Genomic DNA, 19,333 nt, shown 5'->3' on the forward strand with positions numbered 1-19,333 from the left:
CTGTATTATTAATCAATATTAATAATTTCTTGACTTTATAGTTCATAATTATCACTGATAATTATTAATCATTACTAATAACCAATCTCACTCCTGCCAAATCCAACATTAGCTTGTTTTTATTTTCTATTCTCTTAGCTCTTTAATGACTGCTTTTAATTGTATTTAAATGTCCTTTTATGGTGTCTGTCTTTTGCACTTTATCTCAATGCTTTTAATGTTTTATGGAAAGCACCCTGAATTGCCTTGTTGCTGAAATGTGCTATATAAATAAACTTGCCTTGCCTTACCCTAAGAATAAGGAATTAGGAGATCATAAACTCTACCATTTTAAGTCAAAACACACGCCACCATTTTAGTAACACACATTTTTTTTGAGACAAAAAAATTATACATTCATAAGCGCTTGTGGCGCGAAACACTTTATCCATGCCCAAAAACTCTGTAACTTGATAAAAGTGCCTGAAGTTGACCTCATCTCTTTAAGCTGGTCTTTGTCTAAGATCAGAAACACTGTTTCATCTTATCTTACGCCTGGGACACACAGGCGTGAGCAGCGCGTGTGTGTCGCGGAACCTCTTGCTTTTCATTTCAGCTTCCATGTTAACAAGTTAGAGCAGCTACACAGTGTCTCACGCATGGCTGCTGCGTCATGTCATCTAGAGATTCGGGGTCTCACCTATTTTTTCAGCATGACGTGCGCGGTTCTCAGCAAAAATAGACAAGGAAAAAACGATCTGTTGACAGCATAAGTGCTGCAGCAGCAATGCTGTCTGTGTGGACGCTGTCTGTGTGGACGCTGCAAGCGTGCGAGACGCAGCAGTTCAGCGACGCACACTCACTGCTGAGGTTCACGCAGCCTGTGTGTCCCAGGCGTTAGTTTTCTAATTGTCTTTCGTGAATTAAGGGTCAAATCCTGAAGGGTTGAAACCCCATTATTTTTGTGCTGGTTTATTATTAGGGCCCAAGCACCGAACGGTGCAAAGGCACAAAATGCCCAACAAAATGGCTCAAGGGCACCCCCTAGAAAATTTCAAATTTGAAGCCCCTCTTTCAAACTTGACGGACATGAACGAAATTTGGTAGGGACATGTAACATGGCCAGACACACTTAAAATCCTCTTGGAGCCATACCCTAAATCCAACAGGAAGTCAGCCATTTTGAATTCAATTTGCAATTTTTTGCACATTTTTTACCATTTCCAGGCGTTGTATTTTAACAAACTCCTCCTAGAGATTCAATCCGAGTGACTTCAATTTTGGTCATTGTCATCTAAAGACCTTAAAAATGAAAAGTTATCAAAATTTTGAGTTTTCATTGGATGCCCTTGACATGACAATGCGTCGAATTTCGTTTTAATTAACTAATTTCGTTAGTCGTTTTAACTTGAAAGTAGGCTACATTGTCCAATCTTCACCAAATTTCTCATGCTTGATGAAGGTCGTCACCTGAACACATCTATGTGTCAATATTGAGTAATAGTCATAGCGCCACCTACTGGCAACAGGAAGTTACAGGTGCTGTACTTTTACAGCCTCTGCCTAGCAGGTTGAACTGATCAATGTCAAATTTGAGACCTCGATGATGCTATATTGTGAAGATTGTGAGTTTTCATTGAACACTGTTGCCTTGGCGGTGCGGCGAATTTCGATGTTTCGCCATTGCAAGACAAACTGTTGTAACTCCACTCCATATCGTCATATCTTTCCCAATTTTCACATGTTTGATAACAGTCCCAGTCTGAGGACTCATACAGGCCCATATTGAATCATAGCAACAATGCAGCCTACTGGCAACTGGCACCACCTACTGGTTAGCCATTTTGAATTTACTTTTAAATTTTTGCACACTTTTTGCCATTTCCAGGCTTTGTATTTTAACGAACTCCTCCCAGAGATTTAACTCGACGGACTTCAAATTTGGTCAGTGTCATCTAAAGACTTTTACAATGAAGAGTTATCAAAATCTTAAATTTTCATTGAATGCCTTTGCCATGGCGACGCAGCAAACTTTGACCTTACGCCACAAAGCAGGAAGTTGCTGTAACTTGAATGTACATTGTAGGGGTGTGCCCGAATACATATACGTTATTCAGCAATGCACATATAGTGGGTTTCTTACGAATATTTGTTTCATACAAATATTTTTAAAATTATTTGTTTTCGGGAAGGAAAAAAAAAAAAGTCATGTACCAGCATGCAGGTCAGTTACATCTCTTTCTCAGTCTCTCTCGTCTGCTCCACTGTTACGTCTATCAGCAGGTCTCAACGAGGGGAGTCACATCCACCTACATGACGCACTTTTCCTAATTTGGACATCACTCCTGGAGTTACTGACACTTAAATTTTCTAAACTTAAAAGCATAATAAAAACAAAAACAGGACTTTTAAGCCTCTAATCAAATACAAATAATTTTGCTGCCTTAACAAATACAGATACAAATACAAATACTGGGCCCTCTGCACATCTCTAGTACATTGTCCAACCTCCACCAAACTTCTCATGCTTGATAAGAATCCTGGCCTGAACACATCTATATATCAATATTGAGTCATAGTCATAGTTCCACCTACTGACAACAGGAAGTCAGCCTTACATGACAAACATCATGTGATTTACATTAAATTTTCAAGGTGTTGTCTACAGTTGATATACAGCAACATGATGTACACTTAATGGGTGTTCTCTGGCACCACATAGTGAAAACAGAGAATGTCCTGAACACATCTGCATGCCTGCCATAAAACCCCTTCGACTGCGCCGGGCCCCAACATGCACAAGGGTGCGAGGGTCCATTCATTGCTGCTTGCAGCTTTAATTATTTATTATTTTTCTTCAACAGAATAGGGCTGGGTGATATGACCAAAATCTCATATCCCAATAGAGGTCATTTCATATTCTGATAACGATACCTATCCCAATATAGCACATTTTAATTCAATTAATAAATAGTTGGTCCATGCCCCCCTCCCTCCCCCGCTGTCTGTCCATCCTTTGCACGGATTAAATTAAGTAATTACTGTTCTTGGTTTTTTACTCCCCAAGCTTTTGTTGCACTTACAGTAACGTAACAAGTGTAGATGTCATCAACTTGAGTACTTCACCTGCTTCACTCTCTCCTGTGTGTGCAGCACACACTGAGGGCTCAGCCCCCCAGCAGTGAACCATAGAGAGCAAAGGAGAGTAGCGCAACCATAAATGACAGCCAAAAGCAGCAGACACTCTCAAACTGAGCTGAAATTAAACAAGTGCACATACATTTGGTAAATAACATAAATAAAGACAGTCTCTACTGCATTTTGCTGTCATTTATGGTTGCTGTCTCGCTGCTTCTCTGTTCTTTCTCAGCGTGGGCAGGCAGCAGAGGAGACAGCGGTGGAGAGTTGGAGAGTTGACAACAACTAAACTCATTATGTTACTATAAATGCAATAAAAGCTTCACGACTAAAAAGCCAAGAAGACTAATTTATCAATGTAATCTGTGTAAAAAATGGACAGACTCCAAATGATGAAAAATATTGCTGTAAAGAGTGTGATTTGCGTCACAACACTATAAATGATAGAACATGATATGACATGGTAGACATTTTTCTCTCATCACACAATATATAGTGTCATATCACACAGCTGTACTTCAGAATTGTTTATGCAAATTCCTGTGAGATGGTAAATGTAAGGGACATGGGATTTGGCCCATTGATTGGAGGTTGTGTGCAAGGGCTGCCCAAGGAATATGACCCAAATCAGCCCGGTGGTGAACTTTACGAACGAACTTTACGTTTTGGCCTATAACTTTTGAACCATAAGTCTGACAAAAAAATTTCTTTCCCCGGATTCTTTGGGCCTAGACAAATCTATCTATATAAGCTACGCCTATTTGCACCTACACAGATTTTCCATCGTTTTGAATTTTTTGAAAAACACCATTTTGACATCTCCTAAACCATAGGTCCAGTTGCTACCAAATTTTCTGTGGATCATTATTGGTCCAAGCTCATCAAAAGTTGCATAAAGTTAGTTTATATCTCATATAGTTTTCAAGATATTGACCAATGAACTTGAAAAGGGTGTGGCTCAGCACATAAATAGACCAAAGTCAACAACCACTGGGCCAGTTATCACAAAACTTTCAGGGTATATCCACATACTTGAAACCTGAAACATACCTTGAAAGTTTCATTCAAATCGTCCATTCAGGGGTGCTACAAATGCAAAAACGGGTGTGGCATAACAAAAATCAGACTATAAATCAGAAATTGTTTGTTTACAAAACTCACAGGACATATAGTGTACAGGAACATCTGCACTGGGTATGGGCTGGAAGTCCCAAGGTCAGGATGGAAGACACCTCCTAAGGTGGTTGAGAATGACCAAGCTAAGATCCTGTGGGACTTCCAGATCCGGACTGACAAGCTGGTGATGGCTAATCAACTGGACATTGTGTTGATCGACAAACAACAGAAGAAGGCAGTGGTGATAGACGTAGCAATCCCAAGCGACAGCAACATCAGGAAGAAGGAACACAAGAAGCTCGAAAAATACCAAGGGCTGAAAGAGGAGCTAAAAAAGATGTGGGGAGTAAAGGCAACAGTGGTGCCAGTGGTAATCAGAGCACTGGGGGCTGTGACCCACAAACTGGGAGAGTGGCTCCAGCAGATTCCAGGTACAACATCTGAGGTCTCTGTCCAGAAGAGCGTAGTCCTAGGTACAGCTAAGATACTGCGTAGAACCCTAAAACTCCCAGACCTCTGGTAGAGGACCCGAGCTTGAGGAGGACACACCACCACCCCCCAATGGAGGGGGATGAGAGAGGGATTTTTAATATATATATACACACATACACATACATACATACCTATATACATACATTTTATTCAACACTAAACCTCACAAGAAGCCAAAAAAATCATCACCGGCCACATCACTCTGAAACCCAAGACAGCAACACATTGGCTGGGATTTCTTCCACATTTGACGGCCTCCAGGAACCAGGACCGCAAAGAAAGACCGCTGGACTGACTGTTAGGCCCCGCTGTTGGGCCCTCACCTGCGTGGCAAACCAAACTGCATCCACTGGATCGCCTGAGAGCTTAGCCAGCAGCGAAGACATCTTTCATGGCGTAGCCTTGAAGCAAGATCAGCTGAATCTCACTGGTAACTCAACAATGCAGCAGCCCAGAGACATTCTCATAGCAATCCTGCAACCAACAGGCTGTATCCGGCAAGTAGGCCACATCAGCAAGCTCAACCCAGACCTGCCAAGACATCTCTGCAGCGACAGTCTTCAACACAGTAGGCATAACATGGCTTTAGTGAGTGCTTTAGTTTAGCTTCACTTCACTATTCCCCACTGAGTTAAGGTTTCCATTATCATGTTGTTATTCATGTGTTCTATCATTTTCTTTATCATCTATTATTAAGATGTTTAGCTATTAAATAAATAAATGTCCATTTATCCACAAAATTGTCTCTTATATCCTTTGAGAAGCCGGAGACATGTGGTCACTGGTAATCAGAGAGCTTAAACCTCAGATTGACTTATTAATTTAACAAATTTTCCCTTCAAAGGAAGGGTGGGGCCCCTAACGAGTGAAAATATAACAATATACTAGGGCTGAATAAACATACAAGGGCTGCTCTTTAAAAATCGCTGAGTTGATTCATCAGTCGAAAAGCCCCTGAGTCCACTTGTATTTTTTCAGTGGAATTGCTGCCTTTTTTTGGCACGTCATTATACAGAGCATAAAGCAAAATGACAGCATGATAGGCTATGAATTCTTACAGATTCTTGTCTCTAAATGACCTAAATACATAATTGTGATACAAACAGAGGACAGCCTGACGCAGTGAGACTGTTTCCTGCTCTGAGCTGTCAGCTCCAGTGTTAAATGCAGCAAAGTTGGCTAAACTCCTGTTAAAACAGACGTGTACCAGCATCTCTACCGTCTCCTCTTCTATTGTCCAGTGTGATCAACTCCTCAGCTGACAGCGCTGTTAGTAGCCGGCAGCAGAGACACTACATGCTGTGCTAGGATTTTATAACTGAACTAATACCAGGACGCAAACTTTTTATTTCTCTGACTGTGGAAATCTGATCTTTTCACATCACAGTATGAGTCCTACAGGTAAAACATGAGACTCATGTAGCTGTTATATCAGTTTAGTGTGGGATGGCTGCTCTGCAGTTACACTTTATTGTACTGTAACTGTGATAACTGGGCAGAGACATGAATAATATTTCTCATTGAAGAAAGCAACAAATGAATAATGTAATGTTGTTAAGAATGTAGGCCTATAAGAATGAAATATATATAACAAGATATAGAGAGATGTAGGCTCTCTCTCTGACTGTGGATGAGAATACACGTCACCCGCCCCCTTCCGAGTCCATGCAATGGTCTGAAGTGCTGACTGAGTCGACTATGAAAATTCTGAGTTGGGGACAGCCCTAGTGCAGAAATTGCTAGCCAGCTTACAGCTACCATCTGTAAAGTTGGTATATTGACTGTTTGGTTGCAAAAGCATATCCAGCTTTCACAGTCGCACAGCTAACACAAGGCGTAAATTCAGTCTACATTCAGTGTGAACACACATTACGAAAATAATTTATGATAATGTCATCGGTCAGGCCTTTGAGAATAGACATTTATGACAGAAGCAGAGTTTTCCCTGGATTTTTTTAGACAAAAGTGGCAAAGGCGAATGGAGAATGTGCGTGGTGTGGCGTGCACAGTTTGTATGCACACCTTTAGAGTGTTGTGTGCTTAAGTAAATTTCACAGACCAAAGTGTCTAGGAATTTAAATTTTATACGAAGATGGAACAAAAAGAAGAAAAATAAAGGTTGTGACAAATGATCTTGTAAGCCTGGCACGATATGCTTATCTTCCAATTCAAAACTATCATGATACTTGGATGCCAATTCGATTCAGAATCGATTCTCAATTCAAAACCAATTCTTGATTGAATGAATAGCAAAGGGGGGACTATTTTCAGTCTCTTGCTCCAGTATACTGTGTGCCAAACCATTCACTGGTGTCCTTACTCCACTGAAATAAAATATGAAACATAACTGGCAGATAAGATAAATGGTCCGCTGCCTTTTTATTTCAAAATTTAACTAAATTAATTATTAATTAAAAGTTATTTTCTTTGCACCAGGGTTGGTTTAAGTTGTTTAATGCTGCAGTGTGTGTTGGTCAGCTGGTCTCATTTATTATTGCTGATCACTGCCCAGCTCTGCTAATAGTGTAGAAAGTTCACAATATACTTCATGTTCGTCTTGCAAAGGTAATTATTTTATCATTAAATCAAAACATGCTTGCAACCACTGCCATTTTTGAAGATGAATTACAAGATAACTCTAGTGTGTGTGCACTGTGCACTGTCCATGAGAAAGTCTCTATTTTTAACTAGACAATGAGGGTCTAGTAAAAGATGCTATCAGGTTGGATCACAGCCAGTGCAATCAATGAGGTTGAAATTTGTTCCTAGACATCTTAGAATCACATTTATTTCTGGCACAATGTCAATTTGCTGCTGCTTTGGTAATTTTATCAAAAAGTTCAAACTAAATACTTGCTGCAAACATGCTGCAATAACAGAATAATGCTTGAAATATAAATAATTTATTTCAATTAAACACTCTCTAACCAAAGTTGGCATAGAAAATAACGCTTTATATTGTTAAACCTGCAACGTGGAACTTTCACATATAAATGAACATCCATTACATTCAAGTATCTGCCAAACAGGTTCACACAGTGCTGATTAAGCCTATCACCGCCAGATAAATCTCTCTGTATTTCACAGTATTCCGAAGGTTTTAATCCTGTGTCAGGTTTAACATTCCCATGCTGGCCAGATGAATCTGCTAACTCGAATGGGGATAAAATAATTTAATCATGCAGCTCAAATCAAATCAAATTCAGATCAAATTCTGATAGTGAATCAATTAGTTTCACAGCAGTTGTGTGACACTCAAAACATAAGCACGTGACAACACTGTTTTTGTAATTTCTCTCACTGCTAGAAGGGGTAGACAAAACTCCTGCACTCCAGCTTTAAAACAGGAACGTCAGTGAATCAATTTGCATGATCTATAAGTGAATGTGGGTGATGCATACAATGTCCATTGTCCACAGTTACTTTATTATGAGAAGTTTCTCCTTCAGTTCATAAAATCCCAGCAGCATCTGAAGGCAGCAGGACAGATATGTTTATTAATCTGCAGCCTCTGATTAGAGAAGTGTTGCACCAGAGTGCAGTGCCATTACACACAGTCGCTCGCTGTGTTTACCTTCATTAAACCACTTGATGACACCAGGCTGCAACAGAATAACCACACACACATCTGCACACATCAGACTGGTCAGTTATAACTTGATATTCTGCCTGTTTATGAACAAGACGTCCCAGTTACCAGGGCTTATCATCACCTTTTTTCAACTTTCTTTTAAGCAAAAGTATCGTTTCTTGATTTATTCTTTAAACACACTGTGGTGTAAATACTTTTATGTAACATTAATTAAGTGTGTGGCCATTTACAAGTAGAGATACATTAGAATTATGGCTGAAATAGCATTGGTCTGATGCAATCAGACACCCATACTATCCGCACACCCAAGACCTACCACTCTGTGCTCTGTCATTGCACTTGCAGTTAAAATTGGGCCCCCACTGTTTTCGGAGTTCGATCCATACTAAATGTCATGATATCTCAGCCTCAGCTGCTTCAATTTTGACCATTCTTTTTTAATCTGTCACTAAATTAAATCACTGGACAACCCCTTTAAGCAGTCAAACTATTACTGCTTCCACTGTTGCTTTTGCAACTATACATGTCACACTCCACCTACACCCAGTAAGACAGAACACTGACAGACACTATGACTTTCAAAAAGATCATTCCATTCCAAGTCCTAAGTAAAAATCACACTGCTTCCACTCAGCAACTTACTCTGGCACTGTCTTCCTTCTTTGCAGCCATGAGCCAGTCAAATGGTGTCCGGCCTTCCCAGTCATGGAGCCTTAGATCTCCTCCAGCATCTAGCAAGCCACTCAGCACTGAAGGGTTACAGGAAAATACGCCTGCATGGACTGGGGTGCTCCAATCCTCACAGCGACTAGAAGAAAGTTGACATCAATATGCTGCCACCTGATAGCCATGATTCACTGTGTTGTAAGACAGTGAAAGTAAACAGCAGAGGTAGAACAACGACATTCTTTAAAGTCACAAGTAAGTCCCAAGGTTATGAAGTCCGAAGACCAACAAGTCTCAAGTCAAGTCCAAGTCCTAGAATTTGTGTTTTGAATCCTAAACAAGTCATTTTGCGCCCATTTTTAATTTTTTAACTGAGTACCAGTGAGTATAGTAATTTTACAGAAATAATAAACACTTTTTCAAATGTATAAATACATTTTATAACATTTAAAAGAAAAATGGTCAGGTATGCCTTTATGTAGTATTCCTGGGAATAGGGACATTTAATGTCATTTTATCAAATCTGAATCTAGTGTAAAATATCTTACTGAATCCATCTGTTTACAACCAAAGAACATTTGTAATGTAATGTAATGTAAAATTAACTACAAAAACATACTGTCCACTTGTGATATTAGAGTGATGCTTCTTTTACCTCACAAATGATTTTTGGCCAAGTACAAATACTGGCTTGCAGAGAGCACATTAACAGCACAATGTTCAATTCTGGCCTTTTGGTAAGTAACTTACACCATTAACATTAGGTGGCTACAGCTGTAATAATCTGCCATCAGAGATATTTGTCATTTAAACAGGCAACGATAAAAATAAGAAGTCTGCTAACTTGAATGTTTTCATGTCCAAATGTGATACTGTGTTGTTGTGCACTGCTAAACACATCTGTCCCTCAGAGCAGGTGGGACAGATGGTGCTTTTAATTAAAACTATATCTGATGTCAGAAATATGAAGAGTTAATTCACTGTATACTTTTTTGTAACATCATTTTTAGAGAGAGAAATATCAAGTCATTCCAGGTCAAAAAGCTAAAGTCTGAGTGATGTCATGAATCATTGTAGTTAACTCTATTCCAAGTCATGTGACCCAAGTCCACATCTCTGACGCTAATTCCTCCTACTACTCAGTTTCTTTTAAAACAAAACCATTCCATCATTATGAACAATACTTCAGAGGCACACCTTTTGAGAATGGAAAACTAGATATGTGTGTGTATCCTCAGAATGAATACCAGGCACTGACTTACTGGTTGGGGTCAGCTCCATAATGCAAGAGCATCTCTATCATCTTCACTTGGCCCAACAGAGCAGCACAGAACAGTGGGGTCTGACCAAGATGATTCACACAGTCCACATCAACACCTGGAACGCATCAACATATACTCATGCTTATGATTTTGGTTTTCAGCTGTAAGTATCCTTTTATTTGAAGCACTGGGTGATTTAATAATAGCACTGAATTTGTCTTTATTTGCCTAATGCCAGCCCAAAGGTATTATAAGTGCAATTAGAATACAATACTAGTACTATTACCATAACTAACATGCCCATACCCTTCTTCAGCAGCTTTTCCAACTTGGTCAGATTTCTCTCCAAAGTGTATTTGTGCAACTGAGCATGTACACCTCCAGTGGTAACAACACCGAAATGTACAGGACAGGGGAATGGCAATGCAGTCATCATGTTTCATCTGGTCAATCCAGTTGTCAACAGAAGGTGCTGTCAGTACAGAGAGGTCAAACTTGTTAAAGCCGATTTGTCTTCATGGGTGCTTTTACACTTAACATGTTGCAGTACACAGCGTACAGGCAGCCACAGCCCCCCACACATACAACATGTCGTTGCATAGTGTGTGTGTGTGTGTGTGTGTGTGTGTGTGTGTGTGTGTGTGTGTGTGTGTGTGTGGCTACACTCTCTGTGCCGCAGCTGCCGCTGTGTGCGTGACTTGAACCATAGTGCGGCTATGTGCGGAAAATCTGACCAGTAAAAAAATCGGATCTATATTACTTTTTCAGTTAATCAATTGACAAGTCCGAGTTCTCGTCTCCAAATTCTGAGTCCGAATGCATGTCAATACTCGACTGCATCTTTATGTTTAGGATTGGAACATTCCACCGGTAACGTTACTTAAAGCTACTTAGTTACTTACTGGGGTTTCTGCCTCCAGTGCTATCAAATTAATGTGTGATCCTTTCTACACTGTCGGCATTTTTTGTAACAATTAGCTTAAAGCTAACAACCATAATATGTAGCCTATCCAAACACTATGGAGCAGTTGCAATGTAGTATTAGTTTATATTCCTCATCACATTACACGGTCCAACTGGTCACAGGATACATGTAACGTTAAGCTAACGTTAAAGCTAACACTGAATCCAAATACTTTGGCAGTTTAACAAAACTGCCAATAAGATGCTAGCTGACTTTTTCCCATTGGTAAGTTAAATTAGTTTAAAAAAAAACAAAAAACAAAAAGCTAACTACTATTAACTGCCAACAACACTCAAAAGTGTAAATGTACAACGCCTAATAAGCAATACTGAGTGGTAAAATCAAGACTTACATACATACAACAGTTGTGTTTACTCTTCTTTTAGAAGCAAGCTATTGGTAATATACATCTCGCTCTGTGCGTTTCGATGCAGTAACAGTCGCCTGAATTTTTTTCCCACCCGCATTCCGTGAAGGCCCGCCCTACTCTGCCTCTGATTGGCTAGTATTCGTTGTCTTCGTTGGTTATGTTCAGAGCCATTATAACGAAAGAGTCGCCTCAACCGAGGTTCAAAATGCTTGATCGTCACGTGAATCACGCAGACTTCAGATGGTTCCAAGGAACCTACAAAAGAAGGAAGGGTCATTACATCGTACCGACGGTCTATGGTGCCAGACTTTGGTGCCAATTGTATGGAAGCACACTATAATCCAACATATCTACGACGTTTGACCTTTGATAAAGAAATGCCTCTACCAAGTGGAAGAACACACTTCAGAGAATACTAACTGATATTCCTTTTATTATATATTGTATTACTTACAGGTGTACATTAGTCTTCTCATGACATGCCACTGTAGGCTTTTATAGATTCCTTGGATAGTTCCAGGAAGTTCTTGATGGACAATTTGAAAGCATAGATACAGAGAAACAGAAGTGCGATTTGTGGTCATTAGTGTCAAAAAATGCATTGATTTACAATATCTATATAGTGTATGTATATATATATACTGTGTGTTTTCAATTTCACTTAGGTACTCCAACATCCCTCTCCCTTTGCCATGAATCCAAAATCAGCTGAGCTGCAACATGACAGGTGATAGTCAACAGAATCACAAAGCCTAAAAACACTAAACCCATTTTTGTTTACAGTTTAGAAGTCTCAAATATGCACTCATAATCCATATCATTAGTGATGTATTACAAAAATAGCTGTTTTAGGTGTAACATTAACTTTATTATACTAGCTCATTCTCCAAAATCAATATCCTCATTTCACCACCTCCACCCACCACTCTTCAATCACACACCCCAATGTTATAACGTTATCTAAATAATATTTAACTCACCCACCCTGCAAAATATAATGTTTGAAGCCTTTATCTCAAATTCCACATCGTTGGATAAAATGGCATTAAAAGAACGGAATTTAGTTGATAGGCTGTTTGTGGATAACATTATGTGTTGCTGACTTTATCCAGTAATTATCCTAGCCTAATCTGTTATCTAAAAACGTTCCCTAAATCTGCTAATTTAGTGGGGGATAATACACTAATATGCTTTAATGCACATGTTAATTTGATTCAGATATGCTGATAATATACAGTCTGATAATTTAAACATCTTACCTTTTAAAAGTGCATCACAATCAGTCTATTCTGCTGCAGCTGTACTGCGCTGCTAGTATTAGCTGCTAACTTCCAGGAACTATTAAGAGGCTCCACAATCTGCTATTGCTATCAAAAAAAAGGTCCATTGGAGTGAGCAGAGATGACGTGACTCTCTCTTTATTCAGCTCTGGTTTAGGCATAGAAACAGAGCACAATGCCCACCAGAGGGGAAATGAATCAGCGCCATAATATGCAACCAAGGGCTGAAACACTAACAAAATGCCTGTAGCTAGCTAAAAACATTAGATGTCAGCATGTTAAAGGCTTATTTTAGCACCTTGTCTACCAGAGAGGAAAGGATAGTTTATAGCATATGCTGAAACCCATTACATTGCACATGCTAAGATGCAATACATGAATGCAAGGGCTGACATCACATCTACAGTGGAGTTAGCACAACTGTATAGCAAACTCCACTACATAACAGGCTGGCATGACACTTTTCACAGCTGATATGGCCAGTACCATTTGTAAACATAGGCGGGGAAATTAAACTCACAGACATGCAATCATTTCCCATTCAGGCTCTTTTTACAGTTAGCATTAAGCTGAATGAAGGTTAGCTATTCTGTGATTTAAACGTCTATTACAAACACCGCATACCTTTCAATTAAACAACGGTTCTGTTTTTACTTTCATGTTTGCTCTCTGTGACTAGCGGCATGTCCAGGTATTTGTGTCATTTCTTATGAGGTTTTTGAGCTACAAGCTGTCAGTGCAGCTCAGGTGAGGTCTGTCTCTCCCACCGCACAGCACAAAGCCCTGTAAAGTTATCCACTTTTGCCTTCTTAAAGGCCCAGTTTTTTTCAGTTTGGCAGCTTATAAAAATTTAGTTCAGGGTTCCTTACCCTGTTGGTAGTGCATCCCACCACACAGCAGCTTTTAGACATTTTTCTGTTGTTTGCTAGCAGATGGAAGTGACAGAGGCACAGAAAGTCAATGGAGAGCGATTAATTATTTTCCCCTCCGGGTCTGTCTCTATACTATGGTATCTTAGCCTCTGCTGCTTCAATTTTTATAATTCACAACTATGGAAGTGTAATACTGAATCACTGGTATACTTACCTTGTCAATATTATTAGATGCAATAGGCCCATATGAAACAATATGTGTTTATTTATGTGTTTATTTTTTCAGTGTGACTCTGTCACAGAGAACATATGAAACTGAAACTGTCTGACATGTGTTCACTAGTTATACTTATTTATTATTATACTAGCCCAAAGTCAATGATGAATATTTGTAGTGAAGGAATTTAATAAAATCACAGTTTCAAGATGGGCACCCAAGATTAGTGTCACTTATTCAGTATCCAACAAAATGTGAAATATGGTCACAATCTCTCCTTCCATTTCTGAGTTACGGCATTGAATAATGGCCAAACATAATGGTGTCACAGTGAAGTTGACCTTTGACCTTTTGGTCATCACTTTATCATTTTATCCCATTAGACATTTGTGTGAAACTTTGTCATAATTAACAAATGAATTCTTGAGTTATGGACAAAAATATGTTTTGTGAGGTCACAGTGAGCTTGACCTTTGACCAGCAAATTCTAAACAGTTTCCTACTTGAGTCCAAGTGGACGTTTGTACCAGATGTAATGAAATTCCCTCCAGGCGTTCTTAAGATATTGCATTCACGAATATGGGACGAAATTGAACTGCTGGACACAAGATATCTCCTACATCACAGTAAAGTCCATTCTCAGCATATGTGCAGTGCAGTCTTCAAGTTTCCACATCACACTTGTGTAAGTTGAATACTGCACCAAGATTGGCTTAAAAACTAGTTGTGATGTCACAAATCCTGTTCATAGGCCCGCCCCTAAGAATCTAATTTTAAATGGGCACAGAGAAACTTTCCACTTTCAGCAGATAAATGTGAAAATAGTCTTCTAGTGTCAAACTCTGCACATAGGCCTACATCATTCTGCACAGTGAAGCTCAAAAATCCAACTGTATGAACAAGAAGAAAAACATATTTTTAAGTGGAGATAGACTTCAAGAGATGAAAATAAAAATAAACTAGAAAACCGCCTTGTAGTTGGATGCCTCTGCCAACCAGTCAAGTTGCAGTTTACATCCATGTCTGTCTGGACTCACATAATATTTGTAGTGAAGACTTTGAAGGAATTTAATAAAAAGGTATCAAGTGTTTTGAGTTATGGCCAAATACCTGTTTATTAAGGTCACAGTTACCTTGACCTTTGACCACCAAATTCTAATCAGTTCATCCTGAAGTCCAAGTGGACGTTTGTGCCAGATGTAATGGAATTCCCTCCAGGAGTTCCTTAGATATCGAGTTCACGAGAATGGGGCGGACCTGAGGTCATAGTGACCTTGACCTTTGACCTTTGACCACCAAAATCTAATCAGTTCATCCTTGACTGGACATTTCTGTCAAATTTGAAGAAATTCCCTCAAGGTGTTCCTGAGATATCGTGTTCACAAGAATGGGACGGACGGACAGACAACCTGAAAACATAATGCCTCCGGCCAAGGCTGTCACCGGCAGGGGGCATAAAAAGCATGGCATGTGAACATACACATTACATGAGATGAGTTCACACATTATGCAGACATCTCAAAGCTTGGATACATTACAAGGATCAAGAAGTGCACAATGCAAAGCAGTAAAATACCAAAAAGAGAGAGCATTAACCATTCTTGGGGGAAGGATGCCAAGCCAGTGTGCAAGGTCTGCTGTGCTATTTGGGATGTAGTTGAGAGGCTGCTCCCACAACTTATAAAAAACTCTCATTCCCCTTCAGAACTGAGCTCAATCACTCCATGGGCAAAACTTTAAATATGTCTCCATACCACTGGTTGACAGAAGGAGGTCTAAGCTTAATCCATTGAAATAAAACACATCATCTTGCTAATAGAGGTTTATTCAAAAGTTTTTGCCACACACTTGAACACTTCACCTGAAAGATTCAACACAAACAAACCCGTATTAATTTTTATCTCCTCATTGGAAACAGAATTAAGACCCTGTGAGACTTTTCCCTATGGAAGTATATATAGCACTGCCATTTACAGCGTAAGTAAGGCTGTATTGAAACCAAATCAGCCGGTGCAGCGAAATCACCGTCCTCCCATTCATTTGAATGGGGGTAGTGTGTTTCAGCTGTTTAGATGCTACAGCGGTTTGGCTGTAGCAGTGCTGCACTAGACTGCGACCAGAAAGTTGAGCCAGAGTCAACTTTTGGAAAAATGCAACCCGAAGTCACTGCGGCTAAAGGCTGCGGTAGCCGATCACAGTTGGATATCAGACTGATCAGAGCTGTAAACTCTGTCATGATAGAGAACAAAGACATTACTAGGATGAGGGGAGGACAAGTCTCTTCGTTTGATAACGTTAAAAGTAAAGTTAGACTGTGCTCTGCTTCCCAGCAAGACAGAGAGAGAGAGTGAGAAAGCAGCTGTGGTCGAGCAAGCTGTAGAATGAATGAAGAGAGGGAGCGCTGGTCGTTAGAAAGCCTGTGAATCAGATAAATAAAACATTATTCTCTGATTGTGTCAAGTTCTAGAGCACAAATAAACATGCCCACAGGCCCACACACCTCTGCTGGACCCTGCAGCAGTGGGCCGCACCGCCTAATTTGGTCTGAATACGGCCTAAGGACCCACCTCTTTCTTAAACTTGACATAGACAGGATAAATCCCTAAATTTGAAAGTATTTAGAGATTGAGGTGTGTGCTGGTATTTGTGAAGGATCTTACACTAATTCTCTGTTAGCTTACTGCACATGAAGATTTTCCCTACTGACTCCACTGCATGAGACTATGCCACCTCCCCAAACTTAATCCCCAGGTCCCTCTCCCATACTCCTTTAATTCTATTGAAGTTGAATGTATTAATGAGCTGTAACCTCCCATAAAAGAGAGATAAAAAATTCTTGAGTGAAACTGTAACAATAGTGAGCCCATAGGAGAAGCCTTTGCATTGGGTATAAGATCCTTTGGAGGATGTTCATCTTAATCAGACTCTACCTATCCATGAAATATGGAGGTCAAACAACCTAAGCATGTAACTCTTAATTAAAGATATAATTGGGGGAAAATTAAGATTATGTAGATTATTAAAATTGGCCAAAATTTCAACACCTAAATATGTAAAACCAGATTCTGTCCATTTAAAAAGGAATACTGTCCAAGGCACTTTTGTCCCAGTGGTTTACCAGTGGCAGAGCTTCAGATTTGACATAGTCAATTCTATAGCCTGAAAAACTGCCAAAGACATCTATAGTGGAGGCAAAAGCAGGAATTTAATTGTCAGGCTTAGTCAGGAAAAGAATTACATCATCTGCATAGAGTGTCAGTTTATGAACACCTCTACCTTGACTCATACCAAAGATATAATTTTAACACCTTATGGCTTCTGTGAGTGGTTCGATAGCCAATGCAAATAATAGAGGAGACAAGGAACAGCCTTGTCTTGTTCCAGATGAAAGGTCTCTGAAGCACAGCCATTGACCAACACTCACTATTGGGGGACAATATTAAGCATCCTCACCCACTTAATAAATTCAGGCCCTAATCCAAATCTCTGAAGTACCTCAAAGACAATTTCAAATTCCATCCTGTCAAATGCTTCAGCTTCATCAAAAGCTACACAGAGGATCTTTTATTGACTTTGAATATTGTGTTGTTGCAGCTGAAATATCAGCTTGTCTAGCTAGGTGATAAAGGTAATAAAATACCAGAGATACAGTGTTTTTCCTGCAGTCCAACTGCCTTTAATAAATCATTGAATTGTATGCATACAAGCTCCCCAAGCTCTGCAGCAAGAGGAGCACCTTGAACAGCTCACACAAACACTTAAAACTTTCAGCCTCCACCCAACACAACTGTCAACACAAGCACCTTGTGCGTAGTTGACTTCTCTGTCTGCAGTCAGTTGTTTCCTTTAAGATAATCAATAACAATTGTTGTACAAGACAGGGTGTCATGCCTGTCTTGTACAACTTTTTGCATTTAGTTCCCCTTTGCCTACACAAACAAGGTGCGAGACATCTTGGCGAGACATCTTACTTAAAAAGAAAACAATGTGGTTACAACATATAAAGGTCAATAGACAGGGTCAAGAGTGCATCATGTTCTTTAAAGACAAAACTGATCAGTTGATTCAATTCAATTTCAATTCAACTTTATTTATATAGCGCCAAATCCCCTTTAATGGGAAGAAACCTCAAGCAGAACCTGGCTCTAGGTGGGTGGCCATCTGCTTTGACCGGTTGGGTCGAGAGAGAAAGAAAGGGGGGGGGGGGGGGGGGGGGGGCACACAAAGAAGCAGAACAACAACAGCAACAACAACAACAACAACAATAGATACATGACTAGCAACAAAGGAGAAGGGCATCCCCACGGCCACAGGCCAGAGCCTGGCTTCCTGCGGATGACAAAGCACAAAGAACTCAAGGAATAAGTCAAGTTAGTAATGGTATATGAATGCCTACAGATAGGGAGGAGGAGGGGGAGGAGGAGAGAGGAGCTCAGTGCATCAAGGGAAGTTCCCCAGCTGTCTAGGCCTATAGCAGCATAACTAAGGGCTAGTCCAAGGCAAGCCTGGCCAGCCCTGGCCATAAACTTTATCAAAGAAGAAAGTTTTAAGCCTACTCTTAAATGTGGAGAGGGTGTCTGCCCCCCTGGACTGAATCTGGAAGATGGTTCCACAGGAGGAGAGCCTGATAACTGAAGGCTCTGAATCCCATTCTACTTTTGGAGACTGTAAGAACCAGCAGTAAGCCTGCACTCTGGGAGCGCAGTGTTCTAGTGGGGTAATAGGGTACTATGAGCTTAAGATATGATGGTGCCTGACCATTAAGAGCTTTGCAGGTAAGGAGAAGGATTTTAAATTCAATTCTTGATTTTTTTGGAAGCCAATGTAGTGAAGCTAAGATGGGAGAAATATGATCTCTTTTTCTAGTTTTTGTCAGTACATGTGTGGCTGCATTCTGGACCAGCTAAGGAGTCTTTAGAGACTTGTTAGGACAGCCAGATAATAATGAATTGCAATAATCCAGCCTGGAAGTAACAAATGCGTGGACTATTTTTTCTGCATCTTTTTGAGAAAGGATGTGCCTGATTTTTGCATCATTACGTGAGTGAAAAAGGCTGTCCTTGAAATTTGTTTTATGTGGGAGTTAAAGGACATATCCTGATCAAAAATAACTCCCAGATTCCTTACGGTAGTGCTGGAGGCCAGGGTAATGCCATCTAGAGTAGCTATATCATTAGATAATGTGTTTCTAAGGTGTTTAGGGCCAAGCACAATGACTTCAGTGTTGTCTGAGTTTAGTAGCAGAAAAATTCAGGTCATCCAGGTCTTTATGGCCTTAAGGCATGCTTGGAGTTTAGTTAAGTGATTGTTCTCATCTGGCTTCATTGATAAATATATTTGGGTATCATCTGCATAGCAATGAAAATTGATCGAGTGTTTCCGAAT

At 39.9% G+C, this 19,333-nt stretch overlaps 1 protein-coding gene and 1 pseudogene across 8 annotated transcripts in view; both read right to left on the reverse strand.

Moving 5' to 3' along the window:
• Nucleotides 1-11,787, reverse strand: part of LOC137195106 (uncharacterized) — a 65,355-nt gene extending 53,568 nt beyond the window's left edge. For 2 of the 8 annotated variants that reach the window (XM_067607176.1, XM_067607178.1), the window contains exons 1-4: nt 11,562-11,787; nt 10,552-10,717; nt 10,246-10,360; nt 8,960-9,125 (exon numbers count right to left, since the gene is read on the reverse strand). In XM_067607176.1, the coding sequence (XP_067463277.1) occupies nt 8,960-9,125; nt 10,246-10,360; nt 10,552-10,681 (411 nt within the window). In that variant the 5' untranslated portion in view covers nt 10,682-10,717; nt 11,562-11,787. The remainder of the gene's footprint in view (nt 1-8,959; nt 9,126-10,245; nt 10,361-10,551; nt 10,718-11,561) is intronic. The other 6 variants (XM_067607175.1, XM_067607173.1, XM_067607174.1 and 3 more) reach the window with 5 other exon arrangements.
• A 6,643-nt stretch (nt 11,788-18,430) lies between these two features.
• On the reverse strand, nt 18,431-19,333 carry LOC137196268 (uncharacterized; annotated as a pseudogene).

The sequence above is a fragment of the Thunnus thynnus genome, chromosome 13, assembly GCF_963924715.1.
Source record: "Thunnus thynnus chromosome 13, fThuThy2.1, whole genome shotgun sequence".
Taxonomy (NCBI): domain Eukaryota; kingdom Metazoa; phylum Chordata; class Actinopteri; order Scombriformes; family Scombridae; genus Thunnus; species Thunnus thynnus.